This window comes from Pelodiscus sinensis, unplaced genomic scaffold, assembly GCF_049634645.1.
Source record: "Pelodiscus sinensis isolate JC-2024 unplaced genomic scaffold, ASM4963464v1 ctg55, whole genome shotgun sequence".
NCBI lineage: Eukaryota > Metazoa > Chordata > Testudines > Trionychidae > Pelodiscus > Pelodiscus sinensis.
The window spans coordinates 371,749-384,314 of NW_027465994.1; the positions used below are offsets into that span (position 1 = coordinate 371,749).

The 12,566-nt window shown below is 43.8% G+C and overlaps 1 protein-coding gene across 1 annotated transcript in view; it reads right to left on the bottom strand.

Annotated features, from left to right (window-relative positions):
- The window catches only part of KDM3B (lysine demethylase 3B), a 145,191-nt gene that overhangs the window by 41,600 nt on the left and 91,025 nt on the right, over window positions 1–12,566 (bottom strand). The window contains exons 12-14 of the mRNA XM_075917875.1: window positions 9,751–9,858; window positions 9,050–9,177; window positions 5,154–5,439 (exon numbers count right to left, since the gene is read on the bottom strand). Coding sequence (XP_075773990.1) covers window positions 5,154–5,439; window positions 9,050–9,177; window positions 9,751–9,858 — 522 coding nt within the window. The remainder of the gene's footprint in view (window positions 1–5,153; window positions 5,440–9,049; window positions 9,178–9,750; window positions 9,859–12,566) is intronic.

Sequence of the window (12,566 nt, forward strand, 5' to 3'; positions counted from 1 at the left end):
GAATTAGGCTCTCTAATTCGAACTACCGTTACTCTTCAACAACTAAACTGTCTGAACATACTGTATAAAGGATCCCTGAAACTGTCTCTCAGGGCTGCTGCTGCTCTCACTCTAGTAGCTGTCAGCCTGCATGCATGCATACATAAAATTTTCCTTGTAGATTTCTCTCCTGCCTCACTGCTTTGACCTTCAGCCTCGGACCCTTCTGGGGACTCTGTACCCCAGGGAAGCGAGATTTCCCCAACAATACTCACCCCCTCACCACCCTCTGCCCCCATTCCCCTCAGGCCCCTGTGCCCTCACACATGCCTTGCTCCATCCGCACCTTCCTCATGCTCATCCCTCCTTTCAAGCCTTCTCCCAGCACCTCCCCCTCCCTCCTCTAGTCCCCAGTGCCCTTATCCTCTCCTCTTCCAGCATCACCCTGTTTCCCCCCCTCCCACTGACACCTTCCCACCTGCACTTTTCCTCATTGTCTGCACTTGACCCCCTTGGATTTGTCTTTCCTGCACCCCTGTCCCTTGGTACCTTCCCCTTTCTTCTTCTCCTGACCTCCTCCCCTCCCCTCAGCACAGGCCCCTTCCCCATATTTTTCCTCTCCCCTCCCCTCCCCACAGCACAGCCCAGCCGCCCAGCTCCTTCCCCTCCCCCAGGGCCAGCTCTAGGTTTTTTGCTGCCCCAAGCAAAACATTTTTTTGGCCGCCCCCCCCTCCCCTTTTTTTGTTGTCTTTTACACGTTTGCATTTTGCAATGGGTTTTTTTTTGTTTCTTTTCATTTTTGTCCCGGCATTTTAGCCCTATAAATAGCAAATAGCATTTTCATTCATTTTTTTTCCATAAAGGCAAAGACGCTTCAAGTGAACTCCCCCTTTCACTCTGCTGGGTCACAGCAGCCTTTTCCCTGACCTGTCCAGCTCCTCCCTATGGACAAGCACCCCTCACTCCCAACCCACAGGGGGAGCACAGAGCCAGAGGGGTGCAGGGAAGAGGGAGAGCAGGGGGCTTGGGGTGCAAGGGCGGTGTAGGGAATGGGTAGCACGGAGACAAAGGAGCACGGGGTAGGCGCAATGAGCTGGGCGGCTGGCAGGGAGCGGTCTCTCGCCAGCGAGGGAGCTAGGGCTGGGGCCGGGGCCATGGCAGAACTGGAGCCGGTGGGGTGGGGCAGGGCCTGGCTATGCTACTCACCGCAGCCAGCTGAACTGCCATGGCCCTTTAAAATCGGCGGGGCCACGTCATGCCAGCATCCTGGTGTCTTACCCTCTGGCTCGTGCCCCGACTCCTCGTGTCGGAGCTGCACGCAGGCAGCCCGGTGGCAAGAATTGCCGCGCTTCCCCCTTCCCGGCGGCGCTCTGCTCCTCCACTGGCCGGTGGATTGAATAAGGCCACGCCACCTGTAGTGCTGGCTTCTGCCAGCCCGTCACAATGGCCCACCGGGCCAGTCCGTCCCTGCACTCGCCAGCTCGTAAAATCTACTCACCGTGGGCGAGTGTATTTGTCGAGCCTTGCTAATAGCCATTGATGGACACAACCTCAATTAATCTAACTAGCTCTTTTTTGAACCCTGTTAAAGACCTAGCCTCACCACATCCTCTGGCAAGGAGTTCCACAGGTTGATTGTGAGCTGAGTGAAGAAAAATTTCCTTTTGTGTTTGTTTTAAAACTGCTCCCTATTAATTTCATTTGGTGACCCCTAGTTCTTATATTGTGAGAATAAGTAAATAACTTTTCCTTTTTCACTTTTTCCATACCGGTAATGATTTTATAGACCTCTATTTTATTCCACCTTAGTCTCCTCTTTTCTAAACTGAAAAGTCCAAGTCTTTTTAATCTCTCTTCATATGGGACCAGTTCCAAAAGCCTAATTATTCTGTTGCCCTTTTCTGAACCTTTTCCAATGCCAATATATCTTTTTTGAGATAAGGTGACCACATCTATACACAGTATTCAAGATGTAGGCGTACCATGGTTTTATAGAGACACAATAAAATATTCTCTGTCTTATTCTGTACCCCTTTTTTAATGATCCTAACATTGTTTGCCCCCCCCCCTTTTTTTTTCTGCCGCTGCACACTGAGTGGATGTTTTCAGAAAACTATCCACAATGATTGCAAGATCTCTCTCTTGAGTAGCTGTAGCCAAATTAGTCCCCATCATATTGGATGTATAGTTGGGATTATTTTTACATTTATCAACATTGACTTTCATCTGCTATTTTGTTGCTTGGTCATGCAGTTTTGTGTGATGCTTTTGAAGCTCTTCACAATTTGCTCTTAACTTTCTTGAGCAGTTTGTTATCATCTGTAAATTTTGCCACCTCACTGTTTACTCCTTTCTCTATATCATTTCTAAATAAGTTGAATAGGATTGGTCCCAGGACAGACCCTTTGGGAGACCCCAATAGTTACCTCTCTCCACTGTGAAAACTTACCATTTATTCCTACCTTTTGTTTCCTGTTTTTAAACCAGTTATCAATCCATGAAAGGACCTTCCCTCTTATCCCATGACAACTTACTTTACTTAAGAGCCTTTTGTGAGGGACCCTGTCAAAGGCTTTCTGGAAATCTAAGTATACTATATAACCACTGGATCCCCCTTGTCCACTTTTATTGGCCCCCTCAAAGAACTCTAGTAGATTAGTATGGCATGATTTCCCTTTACAGAAACATAGTTGACTTTCCCCAAACAAATTATGTTCATCCATGTAGCTGACAATTTTGTTCTTTACTATAGTTTCAATTAATTTGCCTGGTCCTGGCATTAGATTTACCAATCTGTAATTGCCAGGATCACCTCTAGAGCCCTTTTTAAATATTGGCATCACATTAGCTATCTTCTGGTCATTAGGTACCGAAGCTGATTTAAAGGAGAGGTTACAAACCACAGTTAATAGTTCTGCAGTTTCACATTTGAGTTCTTTCAGGACTCTTGGGTGACTGCCATCTGGTCCCAGTAACTTGTTACTGTTAAGTTTATCCTGGACTCTGGATGCTGCCTGCATTCTGAGCTAGCCCTTCCTGGCAGGAGGGAGGAAAGATGACTCCATGTGCTGCCATTCCTTCCCCCAGGCTGGAGCCACATCACCATGAGCACTGAGAAGCTCGGTCCTTACAGCTCCCATTAGCCATGAATCGCAGCCAACTGGAGCTGAGGGCACTGTGTCTGCAGCTGAGTGCCAACCATGTAGAGCCACCTGCTCCCCACCACCAAATACAAGTTGCCTCAGATAAGCACACCATATCCCAATCCCTCCACCACCCTATGTCCCTCCTAGATGCCGAACTCAAACCCTGGGCCCCCTCCTACATCCTAACTCCTTCCCAGACTCCTCACCCACATGCCAAACTTCTGCACACCAAACTCCTTGTCCCCAGCTTAAAGCCCCCTCCTGTAACCCAAACATCTCTCTCATCGGCAACCCCACCCCCGAGCTGCAACTCCAGCAAGTGCCCTCATCCCTGACCTTGAGCCTTTCCCATACTTTGAACCCCTCAGCTCCACTCCGCCACAGATCATCCATGTGCAGAATGAATTTTATTAAGTGCACCAATGTGGAGGTGATGCATTACACATCTGCATATTGGTACACATAACAAAATTCATTCTGCAACATAGGCATAAAAAATTAGAGGGAACAGGCATAAGTGGACTCAATTGACATTGATGGAACTGAGCTACGGTGGTAGAACTCAGGTCTCACAGCTGCCTGGTCATTAGGTCTGGCTTCAGGGGATCTTCCCCTGTCTGGTCTCTTTCTACTGTGGCACCAGTGCCTACGAGCACTGTGCAAACGCACAAAGCCTGTGAAATGACAGGAATCATTACTTGGTGCCGGTGCATGCAAGGATGATGCCAGCACAGTACACATGAAGGAAGAAGCAGTTGAAGCCGGATTGGACCAAGACTGGAGTGTTGCCTCCATTCACAAGGCCTTGAGGTGTGATTTTTTTCAATCTTCAGGTTCAAAAGGTCTTGCAAATTGCACAGCTTTCTTTTTAATGATCCTCTCGTAAACACTTCAAACACGAATTGTGCGGCTCGCTTCTGGGAATACACTTACCACAGGTTTTACAGGCTCTGAAGCATTAAGACTTAGGCATGCATTAGTGCCAAAGGCATGTGGGAGAGAAAAAAACCCAAATGGAAACTTATTCTAACACTAGATAACTAACAACTACAAAAATAGAGAACCAAATAAAGTCGATCGACTGCTGCAGCACTTGCCAACAAGTGCTCAAGGGAGCACCAGCTAACCATCAATGGCAGTAAGAAGGAATGGAGGAGGGGGCAGGTCAGCTGGATTTTCTATTGGGCACCATAAAGGTGTCACTCCAGGAAGCACCCGGACCAATACAACAGCCAGCTGCTGGGGGAAAAAAAATCTCCTGGCTACTGTGATCATGCGCATGCACACACCTGATTGAAATGCACATGAACACACACACACACACACACACACAAAGAACAGCACCACTGTTCATTGGCCTATAGACCTAGGAAAACAATAACATTAAACTGAAAAATGAAAACAAGAGATTGCAATTATCAATAATCATGAACAAAATATAAAATTGTTATAATTCTCATATTTCTACCTTGGTGCAATATATATCAGGTAGTACAACGTGACTTACTGTAATGCTGCCTTTGTGAACAGGCCATACTATGGATAGTTATATGCTGTACAATATTACACCTCTTCCATTAACATACTTTTAGCCTCTAGATGCTTAAGAAATGCGCTCTTTATATTGCAAGCCAAATACCAAAATTAATTTTAGCACCAGTTTCCATAAAGTAACTAATTCCTATTTGAAATTAATGTTAATCAGACTTTACATCAGGAGATCATTTTTTATAGTCTCTCAAAAAAGATGCAGCATTTATAGCAGAAAGGGTACCAGATAAATACGCCTACCCCGCCAGTCCTCCCTCCCCATTCCCATATCCCCGTCAGCTCCTACACGTATGCTATTTTACAATCTCTTTCAGGAGGTTTATACATTGTTAATGCCTATTTAAAGAAAAAAGATCCAAAGAGGCAAATGCAGAGGAATGATCCTGGTCTTCCCTAACAACTAGGAACTCCCTCCAAGAATGGTAACCAAGCACCACTCCTTTGTTCTCAGACATTAAGGGGACATCTTTTGCTCACCTTTTGTTTCTTCTTTTGCTTTTTGTGTTGCTAAATCTGCAAGCCAATGCAAAGCTGATGAAGGGGATGTTTCTGGACATAGTGGCCTGCTAGATTTTGTTTCAATGGGGCTGGTGGTTGTCAATGTCTCTGTTTTTGCAGACTCCTCAGTTCTTCCATCTGTGGCCTCAGGTTTAGAATTAGTGTCCATTTCTAGCTGCCCCAACCCTGCTGTTCCTGCCTCAGCCCCACTGGAGAAGGTGCCCTCACTTCCAGAGGCTGATGCACTGGGATTTATACTGGGAAGCTAAAAAAACAAAAACAAACCAACAAATGCTTCAGTGAAATGCTGACTTTGGGGATCGAGTTACATTTTTGATGGACCAAGGAAAAATAACCAGACAATAATACAACCTGGTAATAATCTATCACTACGGGGGGCTGGGAGGTTGGAGAAAACTTAACATGTTCGGTCTTAAAAATATGTGGAGATTATGGATATTCTAGCTCCAGAGCCATGAAGATCCTTGAAATGGCTTGAGGAACTATAGGACTTGAATGTTAATGACCAATTAGACATTTACTTTTGTGAACGGATTTCTAAAAAAGAGTGAATTTTTAGAAGTACATATAATATAATGTACACATTTTTATTGCGCCCACTGCTCCAGCTCTCAGTATGCTATTTTATACTGAAACAAAATAGAGGACTATAACATTTTAAAGACTAAAAGATGGTTTATTAGATGAGCTTTCGCGGGCCAGACCCACTTCCTCAGATCAAAACCTTTTGATCTGAGGAAGTGGGTCTGGCCCGCGAAAGCTCATCATCTAATAAACCATCTTGTTAGTCTTTAAAGTGCTACATAGTCCTGTATTTTGTTTCAGCTAGACCAGACTAACACAGCTACATTTCTATCACTATTTTATACTGTTAGTCCGGGGCAGAGACTGTATGTATTCATCTCTATCATCTAACACAGCGGTGCTAGGCGAGAAAAACTGGAAGCCCCAATCCCAATAAATACTGAGGATGTTTTCAATGTTACGAAGATGGAGAAAAATGGTTGTTAACCTCTGAGGATAAGACAAGAAGCAAAGGACTCAAATTGCAGCAAGGAAGGTTTAGGACCATGGTCACCAACCAGTAGATCGCGATCTACCAGTAGATCTCAGGGGCTCTAAGAGTAGCTCTTGAGCCCTCTCTGAACTGTGCACCTACTCAGTACATTTACATTAGATTTCCTCATGTAATGTAGGCGGGGCTTCAAGGAACGGGCAGGGCAGTAGATCTTCACCTGTTCTGAGACTTAAAAAGTGATCTTGGGTGTAAAAAGGTTGGAGACCACTGGTTTAGGACATTAGGAAAAACTTCTTGTCCAGCTGCTTAAATTGCCTAGGGAGGTTGTGGATTCTCTATAACTAGAGATTTTTAATAACAGGTTTGAAAAAACATCTATCAGGAATGGTCTAAATAATACTCATTCCTGCCATGAGTGCTAGGAATTGGACTAGATGACCTCTCAAGGCCCCTTGCAGGTCCAGGATTCCAACCTTGCACAACTCATGGTTTTTTTTCTTATACACTGATCAGGACTTGTTGTGTGTTCAGATGGAGCTCTTTACAGCAAGACCTATTTATCATATGCCAGCAGGGCTCTAGTACCCAACTGGAGTTAAGTACTACACACGAACACATGAAGATATAATTTATGAGCACTCTTTTTTCATGCCTTTGTGTTTTTATTGTATGGAATAAGCATCTCAGGATAGGTGCCCATAGGCACATTTTATGAATCTGAATACATTATTTCATACTAACAATAAAATATAGATGCACATGAAATTCCAAACTAAGCAGACCCACACTTCATCTAATCCAGCACCCACTGATTTACACTATGGGATTATACTTTTACACTGTTCTCCATCCCATTAACATTCCTGCAGTTGAATACTGAGCTGAGGTATTCATTTCTTATATAGCATTTTTTATCAGCAGATCTCACGGCACTTTAAACGGCATTATCCCCATTTTACAGATTGGGAAACTGAACTTCATTTGTAATCACACTGCCAAATCACCTTGCTTGGGTTACATCTCCCTCAACTTCCTAACAATCTTCTCTGGCTTGACTTACCTAAAAAAACAAGCACATTTTGCTCTGTCTCCATTCAATCCCCTATCCAGATCATTAATAAAATGTATTAAACAGTGGATTTAGTACAGAGTCTTCTGATAACCTGATGTTAATCCTTTTATTTAATGAAAACTGAGAATTTAATTCTGCCCTTATTTATGACAATACTGTAGTTTATTACTCATTAATGATTATTTTACTTGTATCAAAAATCTTTTGAAAGTCTAAACAGTTACATCAGTCACTTCTCCTTTAATCCATGCCTGGTATTGACAGAGTTAGAGAATTCTAGTAGGCTAGATAAAGAGCTTTTCTTTACAGAAATAGTGCTGGTTAGTCTATTACATGAGACCTATAAAATACTATGCTATTCTATTTTTAACCATTGTTTCAAACAATAAATTTGCCAGGTATAGATATAATACTTAATGGTCTGCAAATCCCCTGGCAGTCCTGACATTTTCTTCAATATACATACAAAATATTTTCTACTCTCCAATCCTCTAAGACTGTAGCTGTTTTTAATGAGAGATTACACATTTTTGCTAGGTGGCCTGGTAACTTATTTTAATCTTCAGTTTGTTCCAGCATCTCTTCTTCTGACAGCTCAGTCTCTAAAAGTACCTCACTTTTATTGCCAGAAAGAGCAGGTTTGAAGCAAATAATCTCCAATATGCACTGCAGAGAAGACAGATGCAAAGGAATTGTTTCACTTCTCAGCAATATGATCATGACTTTTGGTACTTCTAATAACACTATCACATTTCCCAGGTGTAATTTATTCTCATGTTTACTGACCCTGGTGAAGTCAAATTTTGAAGGAAAAATTTAGCTCAAATAGACTCTCTAATGTGCCATTTAGCCATAATGGTTTATCACTTGGCTTAGTTTTATTTTTGTGCATCAGTACACATGCCTTTTGATACATATTGTTTTGTAAGAAACATCTATGACACTTCCGTGTTTTACTTCCTTTACTTAAGTTTTTTTAATTAACGTTCTCATTTTATTGAAATCTCAATTTTTTTAAATTTAGTGTCACTTTTTGATACCCTTCCTCCCTCAAAAATGTTGAGCCTACCTAACTATAGTGCGATCACTGTAGCTTAGCAGCTCAAGCTACTGTTCCTTTTTAAATTAGCTCATCTGTGTTTTTTAGGGTTAAGTAGAGAATATCATCATCTTGTGTGTTCTAGAGCTATCTATTCCAAGAAGTTGTCAATCGTTTAAAGTGTTAAGAAATTGTTGCTCAAAACTTTGAACCACTGTGTTATTTTTACTATTTGTGTGTGGAGGTTTGAAGTCCTTCATCATCGTAATTTTGCTAATGTTATCAAAGGAATGGCAAAATCCATGCAGAAGTCGTAAATCAGCATTGTATTTCAAAAAGCCATGAGAAATAAAGTAAATGCATTGCTAGCAAATTCCCCATTGTACTTTTCCTAAAAGGTTTTAGCAAAGATACCATAAGTATTCTACTATAGCTTTTACAGAAAAAAAAACTACACAGCACAGAAATCCTGCTAGCAAAGACTGGATACAATTTGCTTCTCATCTCAACAAGTTTCTATGTGCCAGGAACAGGGCTGATCTGATAATCCTGACTGACACAAGACATCTAGCAGAAACCACTGAGATTCTAAAGCCCATGCAATACAGGGGTCAGAATAAATCATTGAATGGCCTCTTTTGGCCTGAAAAATCTATGAATGTAATACTTGTGGTCCACCAAGGCCCAGCATAGGAATTCTATACAGGGATTCCCAGCTCACATACCTGTGACATCCCATTTGTGACAGCAGGTCTCAATACAGATTTGTTCTGCCGGTTAATACATGGACAGTTGGCTTTAATTCCCCATTTGCCTCGAGCAGCATGTACCATGTCTCCTATATTATAAAGAGCTAGAAAGAAAGTTTCAAGTTTTAGTGCCATACACCCACAAAAACTAGAAAGTGATGCCCTGACTGAATTCAGGACTAGTTTTTATTTCCTTAACCATAACAAGAATCCTAATTTTTAAGGCTTCATGATCAAGATACATGTGTTAATTGGAGAGTATTACAGAACCATGCTCACACAGCACTGGCTTTCAAAATCCAGTTAAATGCCATAATAACACTGAATACTTAGATTTTACAACAGAGGACAAGGGCACTAGCACCTTCCTCACAAGTTAAACTGCATTTGGTTAGTATCATTTGAAAAGAACTCTGAAAATTCAAACAGGAGTTATGTTCTTTGTATCTGCAAATCTAAGCAGCAGCATATTGAAAATGTTTTGTCACCTGTTTTTCTCCCTCCCTTCCTCCAAGAAAATGCTGTTTCCCCCCTCCCTGAATATTACCTCCTCCCTGATTTTTTAGAAATAGGGAGACAGCTAAAGAACACAACTATCACAAAGCCTTATTTCCTGCTTCCCAAAACAGGGAAGAGGGTATGTATCTAGATATCAGAAAGAAGCAGTTCAATATTACCTGTTCCAGGGATTATTTGTGTTGGCATAAGATTCTCCGGTTCATGGGACTGCCCCTTCGCACATTTCAACCATGAGAAAACCTCCTCGTCGCCAATCTCCTCTGTCTCTGAAATGGACAGAACCAGATCATTTACTCCTCGCAAAAGTCACTGAATCTTTGCAGTACAGCAGTATGTTTCTGTACGAATTTCTTCATTGCAACGACAAATGGTCTGGTAGCACTTTATAGACTAACAAAACATGGTATCATGAGCTTTTGTGGGCACAGCCCACTTCTTCAGATGACCGGAGTTCTGAGTTTAGGATGTGCACATCCTAAACTCAGAACTCCGGTCACATGAAGAAGTGGGCTGTGCCCACGAAAGCTCACACCACCATCTACATCAGTGTTTATTAAACTGTTGAAGACTAAGGAACACCAAACAATTTTTTTTAATGGGGAACACCAAGGATTTTTTGTTGAGGGAAAAAAAAAAGTTGGGGGGGAGGCGAAGAAAAAGGGTCGGGGGGAAGTTATTGAGGGGAAAAAAAGGGTCAGGGGAAAGTTATTTAAGGGCATCCATTTTGAATTCTGTGTGCCGCAGCACACAGTTTAAGAAACACTGACGTACATGTTCTGTTAGTCTATAACTTGCTACCAGACCATTTGTTGTTTTTTAAGTTTATCCTGTACAGACTAACTCAGCTACGCCCTGAAGTTTCATTGCAACAGTTAGCGTAGCTCAAGTTAGGCTGATTTACACTTAAAATGTAGACAGTCATAACTACATTATTCAGGGGGTACATTTTTCACATGCTGAGTGGCACAGTTGTGCTAACCTAATCCCTGGTGAAGTTGTGCTTACCATGACAAAATAATCATCCATCAACCTAGCTACCACAGTAATAGAAAAACCCTTCCATAACCAAAGGAAGTGTTTACATCACAGTGCTGTAAGCTTTGCTGCTGGCACTGAAAACATCAGTTACTCCACTTGAGCTAGCTTACCTTGCATATTTTGATTAAGCAACCACATTACAAAAAAGACAGTTACCTCTTTTGTAACTAGTGTTCTTTGAGATGTGTTGCGCATGTCCATTCAATACAGATGTATGCACCTGCCATATGCACTGGTTCCAGAAGTTTTTCCCTGAGCAGTACCCATAAGGATCAGGGTCCCCAATGCCCCCCAAAGCGACGCATGCATGTCACACTATACAGAACACTCTCCAGCCCCTCCTTCCTCAGCTCCTTCTTGGTGGAACTCCAACAGAGGGGAAGAAGGTGGGAGGTTGAATGAATATGAGCAAAATATCTTGACCAGTTACAGAACAGGTAACTATCTTTTCTTCGAGTGCTTACTCATGTCCATTCAACATAGGAGACTGTAAGCAGCGTCTGTAGAGGTGGATAGGAATTATGAAAATGCAGACTGCAGTACAGCCCTACCAAACGATTCCTGGCCTACTACAGAATGGCAAAATGAGAAGTGAAGGTATGCACCGAGGACCATGTTGCTGCTCGGCAAATGTTCTGGGTCGGGACAGGTGCAAGGTAAGTGCGTGAAGAAGCCTGAGCCATGGCAGAGTGGGCCCCTGCCAATTCGCAGCACATACAGATACAGGAAATGATCCGCTTTGAAAGTCTCTGGAAGGAATCAGGAAACCCCTCCCTCACTCCGCGTAGGCCACAAAGAACTGCGTGGACTTACGAAGAGCCTTGTCATTTCCAGGTAGAAGACCAGCACCTTCTGAACATCCAATTCGTAGAGGCACCTTTCCTCATTGGTCACATGAGGCTCGAGATAGAAGACTGGCAGAAAAATGCCCTGGCCCTCGTGGAAGGTAGAGACCACTTTAGGAAGGAAGGCTGAAGCTGAACCTTATTCTTGAAGGACCAGATATATGGTGAGGGCCCTTAGACCTGCATGGAGGGCACATCCCTTTTCGGGTGGCCCAAGAGTGGAACTGTTTCCATTTGTCCAAACAGGTTGCCCTAGTGGACGGCCTCCTACTCCCCGAAAATACTTCCTGCACCCATGCTATGCACAGCAGCTCCCCCGCAGTTAACCATGGAGCCTCCACGCCATCAAGTAACCGACCGCAGGTTGGGGTGGTGAAATCTGCCAAAGTCCTGCGTGATCAGGTCAGGGACTAGCGGGAGCACCATCAACTTGTTGCACCAGAGCCACAGAAGGGTGGAGAACCAGTGCATGCTGGCACGATAAGGATCAGCGACAACCTGAGCTCCTGCACCTGGAGGAGTACTTGGTGAATCAGCAGGAACAGGGGCAACGCATACAGCAGACCCCCAGGCCATGGTGTTAGGAAAGCATCACCTCAGGAACCCCTGCTCAGGCCCATGAGGGAGCAGTACTCTGGATACTTTCTGTTCTGACGCGTCACAAACAGCTCCAGATAGGGAAACCCCCACATGCGGAAGATATCTAGGGCCACATCCCCCCGAGGGCCCACTCGTGAGTGAAGAATGACCTGCTCAGGTGATTGGCCAGGATGTTCTGGGAACCAGGGAGGTAGGAGGCAACTGGGTGAATATCTACTCCAATGCAGAGATTCCCACATGTGAAGGGCTTCCTGATGCAGGTGTGAGGAGTGGGCCCCGCCCTGCCTGTTGACGTATGGCAACTGCCAATGTGTTGTCGGAGAGGATAAGGACCGAATTCCCCCTGAGCCGAGGGAGGAAGGCCAGACACGCGAGGAGAACTGCTCGCAGCTCCCTGACATTAATGTGCAGGGAAAGATCACCCCGAGTCCACACACCTTGTGTCAGCAGATCCCCGAGGTGGGCACCCCAACCGGTGTCTGGCGTGTTCG